A 27,605-nucleotide genomic window follows, 5' to 3' on the forward strand; every position below is an offset into this window, starting at 1 on the left:
CGCTGTATCACCATGCTGCCCCAAGGTTGGTGAGGAACTGAGGCACATATAGGTCCAGACTGGGTAAGGACTGCGAGCTTTCTTCTTTAAAGAATTTCAGGACATTCTGAGAGCATTGCAGGGCTTGACCCAAAATGTTGTCAATTCAACCCCCAACACAAATATTGTCCCCCTCACCCCAACACAGATGCTGCTCGACCCATTGGGTTCCTCCAGCAGATTGTTTGTTGCTCCACATTCCAGCATCTACTATCTCATGCCTCCACTCCGACATCATTAGAGTCACGATAATCAGCAACAGCATTTTATCTCCAGACATATTTCAGTCGGCAAGAGGTTCACCCATGAGAGGGCTTTGCGATGCTGCAGCAAAGTGTTTTTATAATACTCACTCTCTTGTTCCTGAAGATTGTGGGCAAGGCTGTGATCTTCGCGAACTGCAAACTGACGACACACTGAAAAAAAAAATTAAAGGTTAAACTCCAACCCGACGCACGTACAAGCCCTGAGTGGTGGATGATTCAAAGCCACCAAGAACCTAGGCTCACCTGTTTGATTTCAGACAAGAGAAGGCAAGAGAAGGGTTATATGCAAGAATTGAACATTTTACTGTATGGCAGGAATTCTCCAAAACGTTAAATTCAGAACAGGACTGATCAGGTAAATGTTGAGAGATTGCATCCTTATACAAGAGGATTGACAAGCAAGTTATCAGACAGAGAGGCCATTTATCATCAGGTCCCAAGAAATCACTTCCAGCAATGGATGGTGAATCCTTGGAAATTTCCACTCCACAGGCATTGGGTGGCCAATTGCTGGACCAAGATCATGAGATTTATAGTGCAAGGGAATTAAGGAATACAAGGGTAGAACGGGACCTGAAGTTAGATAATCAACCAGGATCATATTGGATAGCAGAGTAAGATCGAGTGTTACCTAACTGCTCATACAGCCTGTATGCTCATAGGCATACAGCATGGAAACTGGCTCTACAGCCCAACTTATCTATGCTGACCAAGAGTCCCATTTACACTAGTCCCACCTGCCAGCATTTGGCCCATATCCCTCTAAACCTTTCCAATCCATGTACCTGTCAAAGTATATTTTAAATGTCTCAACTATTTCCCTTGACAGCTAGTTATATATACCCACCACCCTCTGTGAAAGAGTTGCCCCTTCGGATCCTATTAAATCATTCCCCCTCTCATTTTAAACTTATGTCCTCTGGTCCTTGATTCCCCTACTCTGGGTAAAAGACTCTGCATTCTGTAAAAGACCCTATCAATTCCCCTCATGATGTTATACACCTCTATTAGATCACCCCTCCTCCTGCACTCCAAAGAATAAAGTCCTCGCCTCTGCAACCTTTCCCCATAGTTCAGGCCTTGAAGGCCTGGCAATATCCTCGTAAAATACACCAAATCACACACAGCAAGTTCCTTGGGCTTGGGCAGTAATGGGCTGTTAGTGAGCTCCAGCAAGTGAGGAAGTGGGGAGAAGCATGGATGAAAGATATGAATAACAAGTGAGTAAAGTACTGGCCTGACAGGAAGCAATGGGATCTAAGTGCTCACTCCACTGCAGAAACAGTGACAAAACTGTATTGCATGAATTCAATTGGCTACCCAGATGATAAATCAGTCCAAGAAAGAAAAAACAATGCTCTGCCTTCAGGAACAAGTATAGAGGCAATTATTCCATTCCATAATATGAATATAACCCTCAGGTGGTTCACTCTTGTGCAATGCAAGCACATTATCTCACACAACAAACCAGTGTAGTACTGATAGAATGTTGCATTGCTATATGTTCTGACTTTTGAATAAAGTTCCATTTGCATTCTCACCCGTCTGTCTGTGGTTGAGGAATTTGAATCCCTTCCTCAGACCAGACATGTTGTGTCATCTGGGACTCGATTATGTATTAAACATTTTCGTTCCCACAGACTGGAGCCAAGAGGCTTGGTGAGGAGGAGGAGGAATATATTCCAGAATGCACATCGCCTCTCATCACATCACAAAACGCGTCTCCAGGCATGGCCAACCGCTACATCACCGACCTAGTGCCACCAGCAGGACAATGGGCCTTTCAGGCCAAGATTGGACCTCAGAACTTGATACTTGAAAGTTGCAAGATGCTGCTGGAAATGTGGCGACTCTTTGTATACTACCTCAATAGAAATCTATTCAATCTTATGTATAGTATGATTTTACTGGATTGTATGCACTGTATCTAGGTACACGTGGCAATGATGTAACTACAATAAGCCAGTTCGGTATTCCGAAAAACGCAAGGAATCATGGGATTTGTCAAAGGTCACTGACAGGACAGCGGCCTGGAGCAGTGGCGACCCAAGCTTACAGCCAGCGCGGAGAAGAAGCGCTAACTCCAGTTCAACTCTGCCTGTCCCGCAGGGTTAACCGACAGCCCTGGACTGACGGGACATCGGGCCAGAGCAGTGGCGTTAGAGCTTCTTCTCTGCGCTGGCTGTAAGCCTGGGCCTCCACTGCTGCTGCAAGCAAGATTCAAGCGATTCAAGATTCAATAGAGTTTATTGTCATGTGTCCCAGATAGGACAATGAAATTCTTGCTTTGCTTTAGCACAACAGAATATAGTAGGCATGAATACAGAACAGATCAGTGTGTCCATGTACCAATATATACACACATGAATAAATAAAACAGATAAAGTGCAAATAAACAGATAATGGGCTATTAATGTTCAGAGTTTTGTTTGAGGAGTTTAATAGCCTGATGGCTATTTAGACCTGATTTACACCTGTATTATAGAATAGAATAGAATAGAATAGAATAAATGATACTCCGAAGTGCAACAGCCTGTGACTTTATTATGTTGAAAAGGTTTACCCACTTCATTCTAAAAACACTTGTTCAGCCCATCCTTAGCAAACAGTAAGGAAGAGATTTCACACATTTGGGATCTCCTGTTGTAAATGCACACATAGATTGGTACTTGGATGCGATCCTGGAAATACCTGGATGGGGAGGAAGGGGAAGAGGGAACAGGCGAGGGAAGGGACTCTGTCATAGCCATTCATCAGCCTTTCAAAAAAAACATCACACCCACAGATTTCCTGTCGGTGCTGACTGATTGTATGGTTGCCCTGCTGAACACACATCAATTTCTACATCTTCCCACAACAGCACTAATTAGAAACCCCACACTGACCTTTCTGAAGTGATTTTACATCCAACAATTTCACCATTGACTCTCACCTCCTGCAGTAACTGCTGCTGCGAGATCTCATGTTCTGAGCTGCAACCCATGCTACATCTGAGGCTCACAAGGTGCACACTACACCTGAGGCTCACAAGGTCCCAGTTACACCTGAAGATCACAAGGCCCCAACTACACCTGAAGCACATGCACATGAACGTATCAGAACCATTTCTCCGTGTCATCTTCGTCGGGAAAATCATGTTACCAATTACTAGGCAGCCCCGCACATCCACGCACTGTATCTCAGCCTCTTGAACACTGCACGACACTAACCTCAGCAACGATGATATTCGGTGGACTTAGATTTAGATTCAGAGATACAGCATGGAAACAAGCACTTTGGCCCACTGGGGCCACGCCGACCATCGATCCCCTGCTCACACTAGTCCTGAGTTATCGCACTCTCTCAACCACCCCCTGCATGCTTGGGGCCATTTTACAGAGGCAAATTAACGTGCACATCTTGGGATGTGGGAGGACACCAGACTGTGCCTTTGGTTGCATTATGAATCATGGTTTTTGCACTATTATGGTTACCATAATATTAATTTATTATATTTTTCAATGTTATATATTATCTGTGTATTGTTGCATCTATGGGCCTGGTAATCTGCAGTATTGTACTGTGATCAGTATATATGACAATTAAACACTGTTTACTCTTCCCCCTTCAGCATTCCCAAAGGACCATGACATCTAGAACACCCATTCATCAATGCCAACATCTTCCCTGATCCAGAATTGTTCTGTGGAAGTGCAGATGATGCAACATAGTTTTTTAAATCACCTCCATTCCCACACCGTCGCCACAAACACAGTTACCCAGTGAAGCAGTGATTTAACTGTATTAGTTTCAACATAATATACTGCACGTACTGCTCACAACGTTCCCTTCCCTATGCTTTAATTGGCTGACTGCTGCATGGAATATCTCCAATCAGTCTGCAAACAGGACTCTGAACTTGCGCCAGCTTGGGCTCAATCTCCAGTCCCTTCTATTGCCAACACTAGTCCAATGACTCAACATGACTTTGAAGAACAACACAACAATGGGGCGGCACAGTAACGCAGCTGTAGAGTTGCTGCCTTACAGCGCCAGAGACCTGGGTTCGATCCTTACTACGGGTGCTATCTGCATGGAGTTTGTACGTTTTCCCCGTGACCGCGTGGGTTTTCTCCGAGAGCTCCGGTTTCCTCCCACATTCCAAACACAAACAGGTTTGTAAGTTAATTGGCTTGGTAAAATTGTAAATTGTCCCTAGTGTGTAGGATAGTGTTAGTGTGCGGGATCGCTGGTTGCCGCGGACTCGGTGGGCCGAAGGGCTCGTTTTCATGCTGTATCTCTGAACTAAACTAAAACTAAACAATTTTCTGATGTAATAAGAGTACAGCCTAGACTGAACACATAAATTCAATGATATCTGAAGTTGATTCTGTTAATCGTACACTAAAGATTAGATGAAAATTTAGTAAACATGGTGAGTAAGATTTTCATTGTTCTGTTTCGGGACATATGACTCTTGACTCGAGTAGATTTGCAGCTGATTCTAACTGGAACATCTCTGGACCCATGTTTTGTTCCCGTCCCAGTCCCACCCCCTTTTGCCTTGAACTTTGATATATCTTATTTATATCCTTCAGCCTTTGAGATTGTCTTCATAGAGTCAAAGTCAAACAGCATGGAAACAAGCCCTTCAGCCCAACTCATCTGTGCTGACCAAGTTTAGGCGGAACTGGTTCAATTTTCTTTCTTTACCACCCTGCCTATCCGTGTCACGACTTCCAGCAAACCTTTCATTGTACCTGCACCCCGAGGCTCGTTATTCAAAAAACACTCTCCATGACCGTACCCTTCACTGCACAAGCCCAGTCCAAGTCTGATTTACCCAAATGAACCACTGCATACTTGTCACTTCAATTCTGTCTGCCACGTTTATACATTTTTGAGGTTTAGAAAGGATAGTCAGAACCTCTCTTTCCCAGGGTGGAAATCTCAAATACATTTAAGCACAACTTAAGAGGAGTAAAGTTTTAATGTGATATGTGGGGAAAGATTTTTTATTACACACACAGTTGTGCGTCCCTGCAACGTGTGACCTGGAGCGGGGAAGAAGCAGATAAGATAGTGGTGTTTAAAAGGCTTTAAGACATGCACATGGATATGCTGGAAATGGTGGGATATGGATCACATGCTGGCAGAGAAGATTAGTTTAACTTGGCATCATGTTCAGTGCAATCATTATGTGCTGAAGGGCTTGTTCCTGTGATGTACAGTTCCATGTGCTGTTGTTCTGTGTGCAAGGTAGAATCTGCTTGACCCGCTGAGCTCCACTGATATATTCTGTACTGACCTCACCACTAACTGTGCATCTTAAAAGTCATGTGATTTAGTAAATATCCCCAGTTTTGACAAGAGGTCCAAGTGAAATACCTTCGCTTTCCAGAAAAACTATCTACCGGCTGATCGTTTCCAGCATTCTGTCAATTTGTTATCAGATTACCGGTGCAAACTCACACTCTTGTTATCACACTATCAACTGAGAAATATAACATTTCCAGGAAATACTATTTTTAATCAAGATTTTCACAGCACTTTCTTTAAAAAAATGCTATTTCTGCATTGAACGCAAATTCCTTCTGCCCAAAGGAGCTCACAGGAGCTCAAATGGACCAACCCTGTAACAGCCCATCAGGTTCAAACCACAGAGCAATCCCGTCAGCCCCACTCCCCTCTCCCTATTGCCTTGTATTCCTGCAGCAGTTTACATTTATTCACTGGGTCACTCCAACAGAAACATGTGTTGAACACGGCTGCAGTGGGGCGGGTACTGTTGCATTACTCCAACACAGCCTCCAGAACACTGAAAAGCTGAGTCGTCAACTTGGTGAAAGGAAGATAGGTGGCTAAAGCAGACCTTGTGACAGGAGGTTTTTGAGTTAACAATTTGTTAGAATTAATGTAAGTTTGCAACTCTATTTTAATTGCAATCAAAGAGGAATAATCAACTGCGTCTCAAAGTCTTTGAATGTTGTATTACACCGAAATGGACTATAGGGAGGTTTCACGGCAGTCGGGTCACGACCCATGACCCGTACGGTTGCTAGGCTACTCCAAATGGATTACACACGATGAACTGCAGGTAGGCACTTACCATTGCTAAAACCCGCTGAAGTTGTCTATTTTTGCGCTGTAAATAATTATGGAAATCGGGATAAGCGTGTGAGACATTTAGCATACTTCAGAATTCCAAAAGTGAGGAGAAATTATGGTAGATAGAAGCGAGAGCAGAAGGGGCAACAACAGCCAGAGTGCTTGGCGAACATTGGCCATTTGCTCACTGCATTTCATCAACAGTAAGGCAGTATTTGTGTTTTTTCTTGATTCCTTTGGCATCTAAAAAGTTTCAGAAGTGATAAATCTGGCTGTAATCTTTTTAAATCGCCCATGGTTCTCGTGGGTTTTTACATGCAAAATGAAAACGCATCTGAAGAAAAATTTACAGCCAGATTTATCACTTCTGAGAAATTTTAGATACCAAAGGAATCAAGAAAAAACACAAATAATGCCTTACTTGATGAAATGCAGTGAGCAAACGCGATAATTCCCAATATTTTCAATGTTTACCAGGCACTTTAGCTGCTGTTGTCCCTTCAGTTCTCGCTTCTTTATACCTTCATTTCGCTTCACGTTTGGAATTCTGAAGTTGGGTACAGGTCTCTCACACTTACCCCAACTCCCACAATTTTTTTCAGCGCAGAAATTCACCATTTTGGCGGTTTTTAACAGGTAGGAAAGTACGCGTTTCTAGCATTAATAACATATACCGGAAGTGACGGATGTCTTCCAGTTGGATTTAGCGGCTCCGTGCGTCAAGCCCTATGACCCAGTGACTTTCGTGCAACCCCCCTATTGTGAATTAGAAAATCAGACCTTGACAGCAGAGTAGTTTAACTGTGGCAGCAGTGGATAAATATTTTTTGGGGGGGGTTCTTTTTAATGATAACATCATGAAGACATTCCACATCCAGGGTGGTAAGGTCACAGCCAGAGGACACAGAAGTGAGGTGACAGGACAATAAATCAGAGTGGACAGTGGGAGAGTGAGAGACAGGCAGAGAGACAGGCAGACAGCGAGACAGACAGACAGCGAGACAGACAGACAGACAGACAGACAGAGAGACAGACAGCGAGACAGACAGACAGACAGACAGACAGACAGACAGACAGACAGACAGACAGACAGACAGAGAGACAGAGAGACAGACAGACAGACAGACAGAGACACAGATAGACAGAGACAGACAGAGACACAGACAGACAGAGACACAGACAGACAGAGACACAGACAGACAGAGACACAGACAGACAGAGACACAGACAGACAGAGACACAGACAGACAGAGACACAGACAGACAGAGACACAGACAGACAGAGACACCGACAGACAGAGACACAGACAGACAGACACACAGACAGACATACACACAGACAGACATACACACAGACAGACACACACACACACACACAGACAGACAGACACACACACACAGACAGACAGACAGACAGACACACACACACACACACACACACACACAGACAGACACACACACACACACACCTGTGGTAATCTAGAATATTTTCCCATATTGCCCAGAAGTGTTTTAGAATCAGAATAATAGCTTTCACAAATAAATTACTGAAGCACTGGAAAAAGTAAAGCTCATTGCAGGCTCTGAGGAATAAGAAAGAAATGAATTGGAACATTTTCAAAACGCTTGCATAGTCACTGGCTGAATGATTTCCAGCTGTATAACACAATTCTGTAACGTCTCTATGTTGGTAAGTGGGCGGTTGGGATTGAAGGGGTGGGGCTGCACCATCTAGTAATGCTGAAAGTGACCATGGCAATGTATATTCAACCTGCCACGGTGGAAATTAGCAAAAGAGTCAAGAGTGTTTAATTGTCATATGTACGAAAACAGAACAATGAAATTCTTACTTTCAGCAGCATAACACGTCTGCAAACGCTGTCCTCAATAGATAATAAAACAAATAAAAAGTTAAATAAATAAAAATCCAATATTAGCGCAAGACAAAAAAAAAACTAAGTCCGAAGAGCAACCACAACAGTCCGTAGTTTGAAGTTTAGTTGGCGTTTGGAATATCAACATAAAGTCCTGGAGCACTTCAGCGGGTCAGGAGAACAGACAAATAATGTTTTGGATCGGGACCCTTCTTCAGACTTCAGATCCATAACGTTGTCTGTTCATTCCCTTCGCAGATGCTGACTGACCTATTGAGTTTCTTCAGCACTTTGCGTTTTGCTTAAGATTCCAGTCTCTTGTGCCTCCACAGAAGGGTGACTTGAAGGTGTTGGAAAGGCATCTCATCCCAACTGGGAAAGTCAGATCAGAGTGGTGGGTGGTCACTTCACAGTTTCAAAATTACCTTTAGAAATGTTTGGGGGAAAGAATGTGAAAGAAGTGTTACTTCAATTACTCAAAAATATTAAGAGAAGGATTGAAGCTGAGCCATTTGCCAAATGTAACAGAAAATAAGATAAGAGGCTCAAGAAAAATATTCAGGGTCAGAGAGGAGAATGAACATTGACTAAGAAATTAGTTCCTATTTAGAGCAGACGGACACAAAGATGCTGCCGTCTGGAGCTAAAGATAAACTGCTGGACCTCAGCAGGCCAGGCTAACCCATTTGATCAACCCAAAACTTCAACTATACCTCTTCTCCACAGTTGCCTGGCTCACTGAGTTCCTCCAGCAGTTTACTTTGTGCTCAAGATTCCAGTATCTGCAGTCTCTTGTGTCTCCAGGGTAATCGAGCCAACCTGTACAACAGCCCCCCAATTTGTTTCTGAAACTGAGGAAAGGACCACACTCCAATCTCATTGCAGAGTTTTTCCAGCATCTTCAGCAGTAAAACATTCCATTCAGTCAGTTGCATCTCCACATGTCTCAGTGATAGCCCGCACCTGAAGCTGTGGACTTGTGCCCCAAGCCAGGTCTTCACATTGCCCAGACTTCCCAATTCAATGGACATCTGAGGTGACGGATTACTGAAGCATCCACCAAACTGAGACCAAGGACTTCTGCTGAAATGGATGAAAATTAGCTTATACTGATGTTCAAGGAAACAAAGGGATTATGCCCGGCAACCTGCTCAAGAGTTCATCTGCAAACAACTAATCAGATTAAGCAATTAGTTTTCGCACTGCTGTGGCTAAGCCCTTGCTATGGAGTCTTACAGCACAGAAACAGGACCAACAGCCAAACTTGTGCATGCTGTCCAAGATGTCCCATCTAAGTTAGTCCTCTTTGCCTGCATTTAGCTCATCTTCTTCTAAATCTTATCTATCTATCTGTCTATCTGTCTATCTGTCTATCTGTCTATCTGTCTGTCTGTCTGTCTGTCTGTCTGTCTGTCTGTCTGTCCAAGTGTCTTGTAAATGTTGTTAGTGTACTTGCCTCAATTAGCTCCTCTAGCAGCTTGTTCCATATACTCACCACCTTCTGTGTGAAAGTGTTGCCCCTCAGGTTCCTATTAAATCTTTCCCCCCTCACCTCAAACCTATGTCTTCTGGTTCATAATTCGCCCACCCTGGGTAAAAGACTGTGCATTCACCATTTCAATTCCTCTCTTGATTTTATATACCTCTACAAGATCACCACTTACACGCCAACCAATGTGCTCCAATGAATTAAGCCGTAGGCTACCCAATCTCTCCCTCGTGTCCTGGCAACATCCTCGCAAGTCTTCTCTGCAATCTTCTCTTCCTGGAGATAGATTGATTGAATTTATTTAAGGCAGAAATTGAGAGTTTTGAACTTCAGAGGGGTTAAGGATAAGGGGAAACAATGGGAAAGTGGAGGCCACGATTAGATCATCCTTGTTCACATGGGATGGTGAAGCAAACTTGATGGGCAAGGAGACTCTCCTGTTCCTGTGTCTCGTTTTGTGTGAAAGATTGTTCACTTTTATGAATGAACAAGTGACTACAATTCAAAGCAAAGTTACCCTGACCCACCAAACCCTAGTACCAGCTTGACTTTTGTCTTATTGCAATTTAATCACAGTTAATTCCACAAAGGGCATCCAACAGGCACCAATAGCTGGAACTTGGAACACATCGAGATGTACAGATAAATATTAAGGATCCTTGTTGGGCAGGCTAGTTTATTCCTTGGAACACAGAGTGGAGACAATGCAAAGAACTAAATATTACAATTATCAATTGGGTAATACCGAAACTAAACATCTCAAAATTAGAGCTAGGCTATTCAAGAGTGACAACACAATACACCTTCAGCGGGGTGGGAGATTGCAACCTTCACGTGGTCCGCCCTGTTTCGACGAATGCAATCAGCCTGGCGTGCACCATCAAATAAGATCAAATAGAACAAGTTGTCCTTCAACTTTAGGCTGTGCACGCCATACGCAAGAAGAAGAAACCTTATCATTCCAAAGTTGTCAAACTGATATTTCACAAGCACAGTGGGCTGTTCCAACACGGCGGTCACGGTGGCGCAGCGGTAGAGTTGCTGCCTTACAGCGAATGTAGCGTCGGAGACCTGGGGTCGATCCCGACTATGGGTGCTGTCTGTACGGAGTTTCTACGTTCTCCCCGTGACCTGCGTGGGATTTCACCGAGATCTTCAGTTTCCTACCACACTCCAAAGACGTACAGGTTTGTAGGTTAATTGGCTTGGTAAATGTAAAAATTGTTCCTAGTGTGTGTAGGATCGTGTTAATGTGCGGGGATCGCTGGTCCGCGCGGACCCAGTGGGCTGAAGGACCTATTTCAGCGCTGTATCTCTAAACTAAACTAAAAAAAAAAAAAACAGCCAGACAAGTCACCCCAAGTGCAGCAAACTTTAATATGAACCATTTTGTGGTTTTATAAAACAAAATGTATTACTGTTTACAAGTTGTCATCCAGAATATTTAACTCAGTATATCCAAGCCACAGTGTTTCTGCAAATGAGTCAAGCATTAACTTTAGCCACATCTCCAGATGCTGGGCTGGGTGTTTTCCAGAGGGTTGCTGCCTTGACTTGCTCATCAATGGGATTTCACCAAATCGACAAGAAGCTATCAGCAAGTGTTACCCACCATGGAAAGGTATTCAGTAATAGAATGAAAAGGGTTCTGATCGACAAAGCACTCAACACATCTGTGGCACGGGACCTAAAACTTTGACTGTATATTGTAAGCAATCTAGTCTTATGATGGCAATAGCCGCAATGCAAATCACCCACACATATCCACAACCACAACCGACTGCGATTGTGACAACCATCCAAGCCCAGATGCTCAATGGCAATAATGTACTACTGATGCACACAGAACATACATGTTTCTGTATTGTAATGGGTCTAATGCGCTATTCAAAATCAGTGGTAATTTTAACTCATCGAGTTAAATATAATTAATATTTCAATTGTGAATAACATGCCTTTAGAGTAGAATTGTACAACACAGTCTACCTAAATGCATCTTCATCATCACCATTGTCTCTGCTTCCATCATTTCCCCTGGCAGAGTGTTCAGGCACACACTACTCTGTGTAAAACAATCTCCACAAATGTTTGTGTCATCCACAATCTTACTAACCAACCTATCTATATTTTCACCCTAGTCTGAAGAAGGGTCCCAACATGTAACGTCGCCTATCCATCTCCTCCATAAATACTTCCTGAACTGCTGAGTTTCTCCAGCACTTTGCGTTTCGGTCGATGCCAGCATCTGCAGTTCCTCATATCTACATTTTCGCCCAAGTCATTTATCACAAACATCAGAGGTCCCCACGTAGATCCTTGCGTTACAGACCTCCAAGCCCGAATAAAGTCCTTCCACCACTACCCTGTCTTATATGGGTAAACCACGTCTGAGTCCAATCTACGAAGTCACCATTAATCCTATGCTTCTTAATCTTCGGGATCAGCCTACCACTTTGTCAAATGCCTTACTGAATTCCATAAACAACATAAACTGCTCTACCCTCATCATTCACCTTTGTCACTTGCTCAAAAAGATCAATCAATTTGTCAAAGCCTCATCAATCTCCCCTCTTTCCTCTTCTCAATAACATTGAATAGATCCCATCAGGCCTGCTCCTGCAATGTTTTGTTCTTTGTTCTATATTTAGTACCTAGCCTACATTTTCTGACTCCAAGTCGAAATTCTCTCGTTTATCTTCTCTCCATTGTTACTTTCTGGTTTTTAAGGTGTAAAATACCTTGGGATTCTCTTTAATCCAAGGTCATTTCATAGTCACTTTGGCCTCCTAATTCCCTGCTTGAGTTCTTTGCTGCTTTCTTTCTATTCCTCAATGCCATAATTAATTTCATCTTCCTCACGAGCTTCCACATATGCTATTCTCTTTTTGACCAGATTTACAACCTCTCTCATTGTCTAATTTAATTTTTTCAATGTAAACATCCAACACATTCAAGCCCCAACCAAACTAAGCCAAACCAGAAGTAAATACAAAACACTATGACAAATTATGTGGTGGAAATCCCCCGATATTCTAGAATGGGGATTCTTGCTAATCTCTTGAACAAAACATTTCCCTGGGGAGATTCAATGAAAGATATCAAACATACTACTTGTTAGCTTTTTAGACTTTAGAGATACAGCGTGGAAATAGGCCCTTCAGCCCACCGAGACCATGCTGACCAACAATTGACCCATATATTCGCACTATCCTACACACTAGGGACAATTTTACAATTTCCAGAAGACAATTAACCTACAAATCTGTATGTCTTTGGAGCATGGGAGGAAACCGGAGCTTCCAGAGAAAAGCCACGAGGTCACAAGGAGAAAATACAAACTCCGTACAAATAGCACCTGTGGTCAGGATCGAACCCGGTGTCTCTGGCGCTGTAAAGTAGCAACTCTACCGCTGCACCACTGTGCCATCCTTAATTGCCCTTAACTCAGCTCTTGAATACAAGTAAAATGGGATATAGAGGATGTCTAGGGAGAAAGATAACCCATAGGAACAGAGGAAATAGGAGTAAGAACTCTGTGCACTACTCTGCATTAAGCCCATATTCCTTAATTCATTTTCATTAAAAATAAATCACTGCCGTAAACATACTCAGCCACAGAGTCTCCATTGCCTTCATGTACAAAGAATAAAAGAGATTCATTCACCACCTTTGGAAATATCTGTCTCCAATAGTCAACTCCTGAAACTGTCAGCCCAGCTCTAACTTCATAAGAATTTTATACCTTTAAAATAATTTCTCCTTCCAAATTAAAAGAGTGTTCTGCCTAGGCAGCTTGATGTATCCTCATAGAAGCATCCCACAAAACAAGTTGGTGAACCCTCAGCAAAAAGCAAACAGCTGGATGAACTCCGTGGGTTAGGCAGAATCTGTGGAAGGGTCTGAATACGTGAAATGTCAATTTCCTTCCACAAATGTTGCCTGGCCCTCTGAGTTCCTCCAGCACTTTGTTCTTTGCACAAGATTACAGCAGTCGCCTGTATCTCTGGTGAACCATCAATGAACTCCATCTGTCACTAACACATTCTTCATTGGCAGAATTTATATTCATAATTCCAAGTGCAGTTTCATCAGAGCGCGAGGACATTTCCCTGGAATGTTATCACTCACATAACCAAATCTTCTTCAATAAAAGACGACATACCTAATTCTACCTTCACATTCACTTTCAACAAGTTATGCACAAGGACATCCAAGTCCCTCTGAACATCAGCATCTTCCCTCAAGTTACACAATACCCAAAATAGATACAAACTGCTGGAGTAACTTAGTGGGTCAGGTGGAAAACAAGGTTAGATGGCATTTCAGGTCAGAACCCTTCTTCAGACTCTTCTCTTACCTATTCAGTCTGCAGAAGAGTCCTAACCCGAAATGCCACTCAGAGTCTGAAGTAGGGTCCCAACCCAAAATATCCATGTTATCCAGAGATGCTGACTGACTTGCTGAATTACTCCAGCATTCTGTCCATTGTTTTGTAAACCAGCACCTGCTGTTCCTTTTATCTCCCTTGCACAACACCCGCTCTTCTGTATTTTCAGTTGACCTCAGTTTTTCTATTATATTTCTCTCCTATTTACTTTAACGGTCTCTATCCCCGATGCACCTCTGCTTCCATCTCACAGCCTCCACTGGCACCCAGCTTGACACTACCAAATTCAGATTTAGGACTTGGAGGAACAGCACCTCATATTTTGCCTGGGCAGCTTACAATGCAGCGGTATAAATGTTGATTTCTCCAATTTCAAGTAGCTCCTGCATTTCTGTTCCTCCCCCCTCTTCCTCTACCCTAGTCGTCCAACTAGTTCCAATGTTTGTGTCCTTATATCCCAGTCGTTAGTGCATCTTCCCCAGCCAACAATGGGCCATTATGGACCCCATCCCATCCTTCCTGAGGTCATCTGTTGCCGGCCCTATTTTGTTCTGACCTTTTCTATGTTTTAGTCTGAAGAAGGGTCCCAACCTCAAACATCACCTATTCCTTTTCTCCAGAGATGTTGCTTGACCCACTGAGTTGCTCCAGCACTGTGGGTCTATTGTGCTTGCCTTTAGCATTACTGACATAGACTGTGAACAGCTGGGGGCCCAGCACCAATCTCTGTGGTTCCTGTCACAGCCTCTCAACTGAAAAGTAATCCCTTTGCTCTGCCGGTTTATTGCCAGACTGGTATGCTCCTTCATGCTCATTTAAACCAGTATATTAATCTTGCTTGACCTATTACAAGTCTAGTGAAAGTGCAAATGCATCACCTCTAGTGTTTAAAAAAAATGAATACAGTTGTCCAACATGACTTCCCTTTCAGAAATCCATGTATCCTGACTGGTTGCAATCCCAATACACAGGAACGCAAGAGGCTGCCGAGAGTGGTGGACTCAGCCTGGTCCATCACAGCCCTCCCCACCATCAAAAGCATCAAAAGCAAAAGCTGCCTCAAGAAGACGGCGTCTATAATTAAGTATCCCCACCATCTGGGCCGTGCCCTCTTCTCGTTGCTATCATTGGGCAGGAGGTACAGAAGCCTGAATTCCCACACACCAGGTTCAGGAACAGCTACTTTCCTACAACCATCATGTTCTTGAACCCACCTGCACAACCCTAAGCCTGCCCAAGGCAGCACTACGGACCACCTCTTTCACTACCGTAGACTTGAATTTCTAATTGAGCTTTTTTACTGGTGTTTTTATTTGTATTTTTTAAAAGACGTTTTCCGAATACTCATTCCAAAAACCCACCACACTCTGCGGGAAAAAAAGGTGCCCATCAAGTTCCTAATAAATCTTTCCCCTCTACCTTAAACGCATTCTCCAGTTCTTGATCCCCAACCCTGTGCATTCACCCTATCTGCTCCACACGTTATTTTGTAAACCTCATCCCCTCCCCCCCCCCCTCCCCCCCAAACATCCTGGACTTCAGGAAATATCCTAGCCTGCCCCACCTCTCTCTTAACTCAGGCTCTCACGCTCGAACAACATCCTCGTAAATCTTCTCTGCACTCTCTCTAGCTTGATGGCATCTTTCCAAATGGCAGGGTGACCATAACTGAACACAATACTTTCTAAGTGCAGCCTCACCAATGCCTTGTACAGCTCGAAACACAACGTCCCAACTTCTATACTTATCTGACAAACCTTCTTCGCCACCCTATCAACTTATGATGCCACTTTCAGGCCACTATGTACTCTTAGATCCTTCTGTTCTGCAACACTCTGAAGGGCACTACCGTTCACTTTGATGGTCCTGCTCTGGTTTGACTTCTGAAAAGCAACACCTCACATTTATCTGCATTAAACTCCATTTGCCATTCCCCAGCACTCTTACCCAGCTAATCAAGATCCTGCTGTAATTCTTGATAACTATCTTCACTGTCTAACTTATTTTCGTGCCACGTGTCAGCTAACCTCTACAACCTCCAAAACTGGCCTTGTCCAAATTTAGGAACTTAACATGAACTAATCCTATCTTTCCCCATAACTATTTATAAAACTAGTATAAAAATGGTCACTGTTCCAAAAGTGCTCTTGCACTAACCCTACAGTCACCTATTCCTTCGCTCCATAGATGCTGCCTCACCCGCTGAGTTTCTCCAGCATTTCTGTCGACCTTCGATTTTTCCAGCATCTGCAGTTTTTTCTTAAACATCCAGTATTGCATCCTCTCTAGTGGGATCCTCTCTATATGGATTAATGGCCATGGCCCACTGTACGAGTTCATTCAAGTGCTCTACCGAGTTTAAAAAAAAATCAAATTCCTGGTAAGCACATAGAATGAACGTAGGGGGTACGTCGGAGCTTGGGGACGTCTCTTAGCGGCTCGTAACGCTAACAGCAGGTACTCGGGAAACGCAGTAAGCTCAGGAAGACTCGTGAAGATTTTTCAACGTTGAAAATGTCCACGAGAGCCCCGAGTACAGACGAGCGGCCATTACCGTAAATCTTCGAGTTCGAATCAGGGCAAACTCGGGAAAACTCTTTGAATGAACTCGTACAGTGGGACAGGGCTTTAAGGAAACTTTCTCGGACAGGCTTAGCAAATTCCATCCCGTCCAAGCCCTTTGCACTGTGGTTGAACCATTCAATATTCTGGAAGTTAAAATCTTGCACTAATACTACACTATTATTCTTACAGCCAGTCTCAGATTTCTCTACACAACTGCTGCACAAATTCTCACTGACAATCAGGGGCTCCATGATACACTTCCAAAGTGATCACCCGCTTCATGTTTCTAAATTCTATCCATATAGCCTCACTGGACAATTGCCCATGAATATCTTGTACTGTTGTTTTGACCTCCCCCATCGACTGACAGCGGGAAATATCTGTGCTTTTCTAAAAAGACACAGAACTGTGGAGTCCAGAGTTTTTATTTAAATTTATCACAACATTTGCAGGAAGAACATAGTCAATTATAAAATGATAAATGTTTCTTAAGAATGTGATCATAACTTGAGATAATGCTTAGAGTTCACGTCAGCTTATTTTCTACTTGATTATCTTGAAATGAATCTGAAACAAAATCTAAAGTTTGCAAATTTTCAGCCCTCTCATGGCTGGGTTGCATGAGATCAGTTTATGTGGTAATCTGCTTTCATGCCAACAGTCTGGAACACTCCCACGGAAAGCAGTCAGCACATTTTCAGTTTCCTTTGCATTCGAATCATATCCATGTATCTCCATCGGTGGACCCATTTCTAATTGCTAACCCTGGCCCCGTCTAATCACCATCTCGGCCCTGATCTGTGATTCCAGTGGGGAAGGTGTCTCCCTGTAGTTTGTCCACCCTTCCCCCTCTGAAGAAAGTAGTCTTGTTGCAGTGAACTATTCAACATGCCAAACCTGACATCAAGTGTCACACTGGAAAGTTGTGGTAATGAGGAAAAGGATTTTTATAAATTTACTGGCATCGCTTGCTTTGTCTATACAAAATGAAAGCTCCTTTCTGTGAAACAGCAACAAAGGGGGTTCCAACTTGGTATGTGGTCAATGCTGGGAAGGTTGACATTTACTGACTATCTTTATGTGCTGGAAGGTTTCTCTAACTGCTGCAGTCTATGTGGTGATATTGCACCAGACTGGTTAGGTTAGGAGTGGTAAAACTATGATCAAGAGTCTTATCATACAATGCAGGAAGAAGCCCTTCCGCCCAACATGTTCTTGACGAACAAGCTGCTTAAGCAAACTGAAGGAACAGCACCTCGTATTCCACTTGGGTAGCTTACGATACCAGCACTAAATTCTCCAATATTAGGTAATACCTCCCTATCCCCCCCTCCTTCTTTCCTGTAACCCCCACCCCTACCTCAGTGCACACCCATTTTTCCCACTATCCCACTCCTGCCCACTCTCCCCAGTCCTCTTCACCTACAGATGGCACAATGGGCTAAGTGTTCGGCTGGCAACCGGAAGGTAGCCGGTTCGAATCCCGCTTGGAGTGCATACTGTCGTTGTGTCCTTGGGCAAGACACTTCACCCACCTTTGCCTGTGTGTGAATGTGTGTGAGTGATTGGTGGTGGTCGGAGGGGCCGTAGGCGCAGATTAGCAGCCACGCTTCCGTCAGTCTGCCCCAGGGCAGCTGTGGCTACAGAAGTAGCTTACCACCACCGAGTGTGACTGAGGAGTGAATGAATAATGCGATGTAAAGCGCCTTGAGTATTAGAAAGGCGCTATATAAATCCCATCCATTATTATTATTATTACATCCCCTTCATCTGGCTTTACATTTCACTCCTCTCCTTATTTGATGACTTTTTGTCTCCTTTTCATCTCTAGCCTTTATCCATCCATCTGCCAATCAACTCCTCCACCCCGCACCATCTGTATCCAGCCAACTCTTGCTAGGCTTCTTGCCCCCACATTTTCCAGCTTTCACCCCTACTACAGTCAGTCCAAAGAAGGGTCCCGATCCAAAACGTCATCTATCCATGTTCTCCAGAGATGCTACCTGCGCACTGAGTTTCTCTAGCATTTTGTGTTTTGCTTAAGCAAGCCAGTCCCACGTGGCTGATATCCCTCCAATCCATGTACCTGTTAAGTGTCTCCTGCCTTCTCCCTTTAACTTTTGACTAATCCAGAATCTGTCAATCACTACCTTAAAAGTATACATCGATTTGGCCTCCACACCAGTCTGTGGCAATGAATTCCACAAATTCACCACCACCATCCTTATCTCCTTTCTAAAAGTACGGCCTTTTATTCTGAGTCTATGGCCTCTGGTTCGAGACTCTCCAACTGGAGGAAACATCCTCTGCATATCCACTCTATTCAGGGTAATAACATCATTCCTATAGGTTCGGGTTATGGATAGTTTTCAGTAATAGAATCCTGCCACAACATACACTCATTACTTCATATGTGAAGCAGAAGTTCTGCTTAAACAGTCTTGATCAATCTAGCAAAGCTTCAGAATGTCTCTCATCAGCAGAATTCCAGCTCCGGTTCACCACGCTTGAACCTCGAAGCAGCTTTGCGGCAGGGAGATTCAGGAAGAACATCTGGAGGTTTGTTTAACTTGACTGCCCAACAGCATTAATCAGAGAAATAGGTGATTCGTTCCTCGCTGGTCAGTAAAGGGACATTTCCTCCAGCACCAGGGACAGAAAATGTCAGAGTTGTTGACAGTGAAGAAAGTTGTCAAAGGATACAGTAAGATTATAGATCATTGGAAAATTTGGCTGAGAAATGGTTTAATCTTGATAGGTATGAGGTGTTGCAATTTGGGAGGTCAAATGTAAGGGAAAGTACAGAGTAAATAGCAGGATACTTAAGACCATTGATGTACAAGAGATCTTAGGGTGCAAATCCTAAGGTTGCTAAATGTGTCAACACTAGAGGATAGGGTGGTAAAGAAGACATACAACATACTTAATCAACTTCATTGGGTAGGACATTAAGTATAAAACCAGTAAGTCATGTTGCAACTTTATAAAACTGTGTTCAGCCACATCGGGAATATTGTGTGCAGTTCTGGTTACCGCATTACAGGTAACATGTTTTTTTGGAGGCTTTTGAGAGTGCAAAAGAGGTTTATGAAGATGCTGCCTGGATTAGAGGTTATTAGCTACAATGAGGTTGGGTAAACTTGGATTGGTTTCTCTTGTCCATCAGAGACTATGGGGAGACCTGATAGTATATAAAATTATGATGAGCATAGATATAATGGATAGGTGAAAGGTGCGGGGGGGGGGGGGGCATCAAGCTGGCAAGTTTATTTTACATAAAGAGTAGTGTGTGTCTGGAACAAGTTGCCAGGAAAAGTATCTGGTGGAAGCACCATATGAAAGTGGTGTTTAAGAGGCTTTTAGACAGGCACGGACAGGCTGAGATTAGATGGATATAGACCAGATCCAAGCAGATGGAATTAGTTTAATCTGGCATCATGGTTGGCAGACATTGTGGATCAAAGACTCTGTTCCTGTGCCTGTTCAATGCTCTACATCTGAATTAAATCTTCCCTCAACCTTTTGTTCCAAAAAAAACCAATGCCACTCTTTCTTGTGGTTGCAATGTTCCAGAAATCTCCTCTGCACACTATTCCCTGTGCATTCACATCTTCGCTGCAATGTGGTGACCGGAACAGTACGCAATGCTCGAGCTGTGGTCTAACTAATTCACCTTTCACATCCTCTGCCTTGACTAATAAAGGAAAAAAAAACATCCATCTCTTTGACATTATTAACCAGCCCGAGCCTCTAAGGTTCTGTGGCAGATATTTCAAAGGCATCTGCTCCTCCACACCACTTAATAGCCTTCATTTTGCATTGCACCCCGTTAAAGTTCCACAGTGTGCCAGTGTTACACAACTACAGACTTGTATTAGTTACCACATCATGCAGTGACAGACTGTTCCAACACCTGCTTCACCAAGGTTATGTGGCAAATACGTACAGTACTAATGCAGTACCATCATCACATTGCAAAGGACCTGCACTATATTCTACAACCACCAGCTCTACATCCCCGTGTGCAGACAGACCTGTACAAATCACTGTTACCTCAGTATTACACAAATAATCAAAATTACAATCCAGAGGAAACATCCCAACGCCAAAGGTTGTCTGTGCATTTCCCTCCATCGATACTGTCTAACCTGCTGAGTTCCTTCAGCAGATAGTTTTATCCTCAAGATTCCAGCATCTGCAATCTCTTGCATCTCCATTCCTGACTTCAAATTCACTGCATTCCCTGTATTTAATTCTTACACCAGTTTTCATAATACAAAGCATTACTGAGCTTGGTGGAAGGTGGAAATCAGTGTGGATACACAAGAGACTGCAGATGCTGGAATCCTGAGCAACAAACACAGTGCTGGAGAAACTCAACGGGTGAGGCAGCATCAGTGGAGGGAATGGATAGACGACATTTTGGGATGAGATCCTTCTTTAGGTTAGAGAAGGGTATGAGGAAGGGACCCGACCCGAAATGTCGCCTGTTAATCCCTCCATAGATGCTACCTGACCTGTCCTCCTGCAGTTTGTTGGTTGCTCAATGTGTGGAGTGCTTGATGCCCCTCATCCCTGTTAAATTACCCCATTGCTGTACCCACAAATGAAAATCTAAAAACTGCAATTGTTGGAAATCTGAAATGAAAATTGAAAATATTAGACAGATGGCTTGTGTGGATGTTTCCACAGTTTTCTGTTTGTATTTCTGCACTCATGGGTACTGTACCCCAACGTAATCCTACTACCAACATCGATGGTGTAATGGAGGGGGTAAGCGCGATGAACCCACCATTACAAAGGGCAACCAGGTCCCACCCACCATTCACTTCCATTGTAATGTCAGTGACAGTGCAAAAGTATGATCAAAATTAAAAATATCTATGATAGACACTAAATGCTGGAGTAAGTCAGTGGATCAAGCTGCATCTCTGGAGAAAAAGAATAGGTGATGTTTCAGGTCGAGACCCTCTTCAGACTCAAGATATGCCTGCTTTAAAGAGGTTCTCCAACAGGAATTCTGCAACACCCTCTCTCGCTGCCACTTTGATTGTCTGAAGGAGGGACTTGACCTGAAACATCACCTATTCCTTTTCTCCAGAGATGCTGCCTGACCCGTTGGACTGTTACTCCAACATTTTGTATCTATCTTTGGTGTAAACCAACATCTGCAGTTCCTCCCTACACTACTTCAAAATATCTACATTTTCCAGCTGGAGAGGACAAAGAGAAGAACATTATCAAGGGTCAAGAGTGTTTAATTGTCATAGGTACCAACAACAGAATAATTAAACTCTTTCTTGCTGCAGCATAACAGGCCTGTAAACAATACGCACAGATCATATATAATAAACAAAAATGCAATTAATTTATAACCACAATACTAGTGCAATTTAACCAGAAGTCTTCCACGTGTTCAGATGAAGAAATATGAACATCAAGCACTTGTAAATCCGGTGCCTGTAACAATGTGAAGTTTGGTCAACGTCCTATCTCACATCATCAAGAGACAATCCTTTCCTGCAAGATCACTGCTAGAACCGATCACAATTGAGGTTGAGGAACATCAGAGCCAAGCTTGAGGGCGCTGAGACATTGCAGCAACTTGCTCACGTTTGAGAAATAAATTAAAACACTGCAGATACTGGAATTATGAAAGAAATACAGAAAATGTTGGAAAACCTCTCGGTCAGGCAGCATCAGTGGAGTGGGAAAATGTTAACGATTCTGGTCAAAGAACCTTCGTCAATACTTCTGATGAAGTACCTTCAACCTGAAACATTAAAGGGCTTATCCCACTTAGGCGACTTTTTCGGCAACAGCCGGAAAATAGGCTGTCGCCACATGGTCGCGGGGGTGACACGGCATGACGCCTGTATTGTCGTGAGCTGTTGCCTCAAGTATTGTGGCCTTTTTCTTGTCACTGCTACTGAAGCTTCTCGGCAACAGTTAGCTTGACGTAGCGTGACTTCTCCTGGCGTAGGCACTGTCGTAGGTTGTCGCCAGGTTGATGCCATCTGATGTCGGCTGTCGCCGGGTGCTCACTTCAGTGAATTCAAGTGGCAGCAGCCTATGTCATGCTACATCAAGCGGCGACAGTATTGGCGTCACGAGAAGTCACGTTGTGTCATTTGAAAAAAAGTGCACCGTTCCACCGGTCGTCAGTTGACGCCGTCAGGGTCGTAGCTTGTCGCGGGCTGACGTAGGTTGACCGGATGTCGTGGGCTGTCGACTATATTGTCATAGGCTGTCGTGCGTGTGGTCGCGGGTTGACGTCGCGTGTCGCAAAGAATTGGGACGCCGGTTGACGTAGCTTGATGTCGACTAGGTGGCAGCCTGTTGTAGACATTGTCGTAGGAGGTCGGTTTCTCGGCGTCACGCCACGACAGGGACTGTCGCCGGCTGTTGCCGAAAAAGTCGCCTAAGTGGAACAGGGCCTTAACTGTTTGTCTCAGATGCTGACCGACCTGCTGAATTTTTTTCCAGAACTTGCTATTATTCCTCTGAAGATGGTGCTGTACTCTGAGATCATTGGCCGGATATATCTACTGGTGGTGGAAATACGGCTTGGAGTGTCTATCACGTTCCCTTGCCTCAGTCGTCTTGCATCACGCTGGCTGAGCCTCACCAAGACATTATTGCGCTGAATTTATTTTTGGTGATTCATATTAGGAAACATCAGCGAGAGATGTTAGCCCTGGGCTTCCCAAATAAATCTGACCACAACCACAGAGAATTCCCTGGCTGGTTTTTAGCAGTAACTCATGACCCTCTCACATCATTCCCACCTCACCTTAAACCTATGTCCTCTGATTCTCGATAAAGTAAATCTTCAACCTCCTATGCCCCAAAGACAAAAGTCCCAGCCTATCCCAACCTCGACCTATACCTCAAGCCCAGGTAACATCCGGGTGAATTTCTGCTGCACCTCTTCCAACTCAATAACACAAAATGCTGGAATAACTCAGTGGGACCGGCAGCATCTTTGAAAGAGAGGGACAGGTGACGTTTCAGGTCAGGTCATCAGTCCAAAGAAGGGTTCCAACCCAAAACGTCACCTATTCCATTTCTCCAGATGTTGCTTGAACCACTTACTCCAGCATTTTGTGTCTATCATCGGTATAAACCAGTATCTGCAGTTCCTTCCCACACATCTATCGTGTAGCTTGGTGACCAGAGCCACACGCAGATAGTGGAACCAAGTCAGAAAATAAACAGTAGGGTCACATGGTAAATGATCTTCGGATGAGAAGTGGGCATAATTGGAAACAAATTTTTGTGAACAATTATAGCATGAAATTGACACTATTTGATAATAAGTTGCCTTTGGCTATTGCGTAAGGTCAGTTGGTAGCGCGGGAAGACACTGTCCTTCATCACAACTGTTGCCGTTTGAGGCAAGGAAGTGAATGCATCCTGATGTGGCTGTCAGTGGCACAGATGGCGTGCACAAGCCAGCCCTAAACACCCACATCACATTTGGACATACTGCCAGACCGCACAGGAGTCAGTCCCAGTTCAGGGAGTCATATACAGTGCTCTCCATAATGTTTGGGACAAAGACCCGTCATTTATTTATTTGCCTCTGTACTCCACAATTTGAGATTTGTAATAGAAAAAAAAAATCACATGTGGTTAAAGTACACATTGTCAGATTTTATTAAAGGGTATCATTATACATTTTGGTTTTACTATGTCGAAATTACAGCTGTGTTTATACATAGTCCCCCCATTTCAAGGCACCATAATGTTTGGGACACATGGCTTCACAGGTGTTTGTACTTGCTCAGGTGTGTTTAAATGCCTCCTTAATTCAGGTATAAGAGAGTTCTCAGCACCTAGTCTTTCCATCACCTTTGGAAACTTTTATTGCTGTTTATCAACATGAGGACCAAAGTTGTGCCAATTAAAGTCAAAGAAGCCATTATGAGACTGAGAAACACGAATAAAACTGTTCGAGACATCAGCCAAACCTTAGGCTTACCAAATTCAACTGTTTGGAACATCATTAAAAAGAAAGAGAGCACTTGTGAGCTTACTAATCACAAAGGGACTGGCAGGCCAGGGAAGGCCTCCACAGCTGTTGACAGAATAAATATCTCTATAATAACAAAATATCCTCAAACACCTATTTGACATCAGAAACACTCTTCAGGAGTCAGATGTGAATTTGTCAATGACCACTGTCCGCAGAAGTCTTCATGAACAGAAATACAGAGGCAAGATGCAAACCACTGGTAAGCTGCAAAATAGGATGGCCAGGTTACAGTTTGCCAAGAAGTACTTAAAAGAGCAACCACAGTTCTGGAATAAGGTATTGTGGACAGATGAGACGAAGATTAACATATCAGAGTGATGGCAAGAGCAAAGTTTGGAGAAGAGAGGGAACTGCCCAAGATCCAAAGCATACCACCTCATCTGTGAAACATGGTGGTTATGGTCTGATGGCAGTAGCATAATGAATTCTGAAGTGTATAGACACATCCTATCTACTCAAGATCAAATAAATGCCTCAAAACTCATTGGCCGGCGATTTATTCAACAGCAAGACAATGATCTCAAACATACTGCTAAAGCAACAAAGGAGTATTCCGAAGCTAAAAAATGGTCAATTCTTGAGTGGTGAGCATGCCTTTTATATGCTGAAGGGAAAATTGAAGGAGACTAGTCCCCAAAACAAGCATTAGCTAAAGATGGCTGCGATATATGTTTGGCAGAGAATCACCAGAGAAGACACCCAGCAACTGGTGATGTCCATGAATCGCAGACTTCAAGCAGTCATTACATGCAAAAGATATGCAACAAAATACTAAACATGACTACTTTCATTTACATGACATTGCTGTGTCCCAAATATTATGGTGCGCTGAAATGGGGGGACTATGTAGAAACACTGCTCTGAACACAGAATATAAAGAAGGGTCTTGACGCAAAACATCATCTATTACATCTATCTAGAGAGGCTGCCTGTTTTGCTGAGTTACTCCAGCATATTGTGTTTTAAATCACTTCTACTAACACAAGCTTCTACCAAATTTGAAAAAGAACTCTCCAATTTGAACCCATATTTAGTATTGTTTGTGTTAGATGAAGGATGGGGAGATTATGTGAGTGGTGGGGAAGAGATTGGGGAAATTGGGTGGGTGGTGGGGGAGAGATTTGGGAGGGGGGGAGATATGGGGGGTGGGGGAGAGATTTGGTGTGGGGGAGATTTTGGGGGGTGGGGGAGAGTTTGGGGGGGGGGGGGAGATTTGGGGGGATGGGGGAGAGATTTGGGGGGGATGGGGGAGAGATTTGGGGGGTTGGGAGAGGTTTGGGGGGAGGGTGGGGGAGAGGTTTGGGGGGGGTGGGGGAGAGGTGGGGGGGGGGTGGGGGAGAGATTGGGGGGGGGGGTGGTGGAGAGGTTGGGGGGGGTGGGGGAGAGGTTTGGGGGGGGAGGTTTGGGGGGGGAGAGGTTGGGGGGGGGCTGGGGAGAGGTTTGGGGGGGGGGGAGAGAGGTTTGGGGGGGGGGGGGAGAGGTTTGGGGGGAGAGATTTGGGGGGGGGGGGAGGGAGGTTTGGGGGGGCGTTGTGGTGGAGAGGTTGGGGGGGTGGGGAGAGGTTGGGGGGTGGGGGAGAGGTTGGGGGGTGGGGGAGAGGTTTGGGGGGGGAGGTTTGGGGGGGCTGGGGAGAGGTTTGGGGGGGGTGGGAGAGAGGTTTGGGGGGTGGGGGAGATTTGGGGGGGGAGAGATTTGGGGGGTGGGGGGAGAGATTGGGGGGGGGGAGAGATTGGGGGGGGAGAGATTGGTGAGGGAGGGTGATTGGTGAGGGAGGGTGATTGGTGAGGGAGGGTGATTGGTGAGGGAGGGTGATTGGTGAGGGAGTGTGATTGGTGAGGGAGGGTGATTGGTGAGGGAGGGTGATTGGTGGGGGGAGAGAGATTGGTGGGGGGAGAGAGATTGGTGGGGGGAGATTGGTGGGGGGAAGGGTTGGAGAAGAGGTGGGGGTAAAGAGAGGAGGGGTAATGAGAGGAGGGGGTAAAGAGGTGAGGTTAAGAGATGATGTGGTCAAGAGAAAATGGGATTAAGAGAGGAGGGGATTAAGAGAGGAGGGGTAAGAAAAGAGGAGAGTGGAAGGAAGGGGGAAGAGAGGATGTGGGGGGTAAAGAGGACAGGGGGAGAAGATGAGATGATTGAAGAGAAGAGAACGAAGGGGAGTAACATGGGGGGTGAAGCGGAGGAGAGGAAAAGCGGTACGGATTGAAGAGAAAAGTGAAGCAGGATGGGAAAGGGAAAAAAGAGAAGGGGATGAGGTGGGAGAGGAAAGAAGGGAAGGGTAGAGGAGACATAGGCGGTGGGGGAGAGGGAGGTAGATAGGTAGACAGATGTTGGGAGGAGATAAACAGAGGTAGGAAGAGGGTAGACAGCGGTAGGGAGGGGGTAGACAGAGGTGGTGGGGGCGGACCGGCTCCTACCTGCGTTGACGGCGGGGAGGTTGCTCTGGTCGATGCTGAACTCCGCCATGGCGCTGCTCGCGACCGTCTCCCGTGCGTGGCCCTACCTCCCTCCTCCCCCCTGCCGCCGTGCGTGGCCCCGCCTCCCGTCCCTCCCCCTGCCGCCGTGCGTGGCCCCGCCTCCCGTCCCTCCCCCTGCCGCCGTGGCCCCGCCTTCCGTCCCTCCCCCTGCCGCCGTGGCCCCGCCTCCCGTCCCTCCCCCCTGCCGCCGTGCGTGGCCCCGCCTCCCGTCCCTCCCCCCTGCCGCCGTGCGTGGCCCCGCCTCCCGTCCCTCCCCCCTGCCGCCGTGCGTGGCCCCGCCTCCCGTCCCTCCCCCCTACCGCCGTGGCCCCGCCTCCCGTCCCTCCCCCTGCCGCCGTGCGTGGCCCCGCCTCCCGTCCCTCCCCCTGCCGTCGTGCGTGGCCCCG

At 44.9% G+C, this 27,605-nt stretch overlaps 1 protein-coding gene across 4 annotated transcripts in view; it reads right to left on the reverse strand.

Annotated features, from left to right (window-relative positions):
* Positions 1-27,263, reverse strand: part of ccdc50 (coiled-coil domain containing 50) — a 70,039-nt gene extending 42,776 nt beyond the window's left edge. For 3 of the 4 annotated variants that reach the window (XM_033031700.1, XM_033031699.1, XM_033031698.1), the window contains exons 1-2: positions 27,160-27,251; positions 393-455 (exon numbers count right to left, since the gene is read on the reverse strand). In XM_033031700.1, coding sequence (XP_032887591.1) covers positions 393-455; positions 27,160-27,208 — 112 coding nt within the window. In that variant the 5' untranslated portion in view covers positions 27,209-27,251. Of the gene's footprint in view, positions 1-392; positions 456-27,159 lie in introns of all 4 variants that reach the window. The other variant, XM_033031701.1, reaches the window with a different exon arrangement.
* Between the last annotated feature and the right edge of the window lie 342 nt (positions 27,264-27,605).

Source organism: Amblyraja radiata, chromosome 13, assembly GCF_010909765.2.
Source record: "Amblyraja radiata isolate CabotCenter1 chromosome 13, sAmbRad1.1.pri, whole genome shotgun sequence".
Taxonomy (NCBI): Eukaryota; Metazoa; Chordata; class Chondrichthyes; order Rajiformes; family Rajidae; genus Amblyraja; species Amblyraja radiata.